This window comes from Gymnoscopelus microlampas (assembly GCF_963454915.1).
Source record: "Gymnoscopelus microlampas genome assembly, chromosome: 24".
In the NCBI taxonomy this organism is placed as follows: Eukaryota; Metazoa; Chordata; class Actinopteri; order Myctophiformes; family Myctophidae; genus Gymnoscopelus; species Gymnoscopelus microlampas.
Window position 1 is genome coordinate 33,051,905 of NC_139961.1, and position 964 is coordinate 33,052,868.

At 50.7% G+C, this 964-nt stretch overlaps 1 protein-coding gene across 1 annotated transcript in view; it reads left to right on the forward strand.

The window, feature by feature from the left end:
• Positions 1–312, forward strand: part of gpr137c (G protein-coupled receptor 137c) — a 26,069-nt gene extending 25,757 nt beyond the window's left edge. Inside the window, exon 10 of the mRNA XM_084051259.1 lies at positions 1–312. This exon is cut by the window's left edge and continues 54 nt beyond it. Within this exon, the coding sequence (XP_083907385.1) occupies positions 1–256 (256 nt within the window). The 3' untranslated portion in view covers positions 257–312.
• The last annotated feature ends 652 nt before the right edge of the window (positions 313–964 follow it).

Here is a 964-nt window from a genome sequence, read left to right on the forward strand (position 1 = left end):
GCGCGCCGGGAGCTTAACGGGGGGCGTGGTGCCTGCCCAGCCCCCCGCCTCCTCCTCGTCCTCTACGGCCCCCCTGCTCTTCGCCTACGGGAACGTCCAGAACGGCCACCACCACCACCACCATCACAACTACTATTCCACGCCGCAGGGCAACAACCTCCACCATCATCAGCACCAGCACCAGACCAATTACTACTCCACGCCTCAGAACTACCACTGCGGATCACAGAACTACCTATGCACGCCGCAGAATTAGAGGATCAGGGGTGTTTTTTTTTGGCAGTCTGGGGTCCACCGTCGAGGTGGTAACATGAGGGACCGCAACAGTTAACCATCGTAATCGCCACCATCACCATAGTTAGCGTTTGACATTGTTTGCCGTCGTGGCTTTTAACAGCAGCGTTGACTCCAAACGTTGGGGGGCAGGGACTCCCAAATTGTTCTGGAGAAACGCAGGGATGTGGTGGCTGAAAAGGCTAGCGGTAGTTTTGAATTTCATAAATGTGAGGCGGAAATCACTAGAAGGTTCTAACTATGCTTCCTGGGGTTACATTATCGCATCAAAAGCCAGGACGCTAAGTTCCTTTCCGTTGATTTGTGCCCAGTGCAGCCAAAACCAAATAGGCTGGGACACAGAATGAGCTCCACGGTGAAATGACCACGGGATAGAGATGCATCACATAACAGCCTAAGAATACATGACTCCTGTCTTTGCGTACATTATCCCCATATACCTTGTAAGTTCCTCTGATGGAGACTTCTGCTGGCCGGCATTCCTCCTAAGCTCCTGACGGCTTCTTTTTTGAAAGTACAAAGACATCCGAGGGATAACGACCAACTGAAAATGGTTTGTGTCTCAAATAAAAGCATGAACGACGTCATACTGCAGGACAAATACGGATGCTGCTGAACATTACAATGGCTGAAATCTTATAAAATATTTACCATCCCTGCCTGGCTGCCT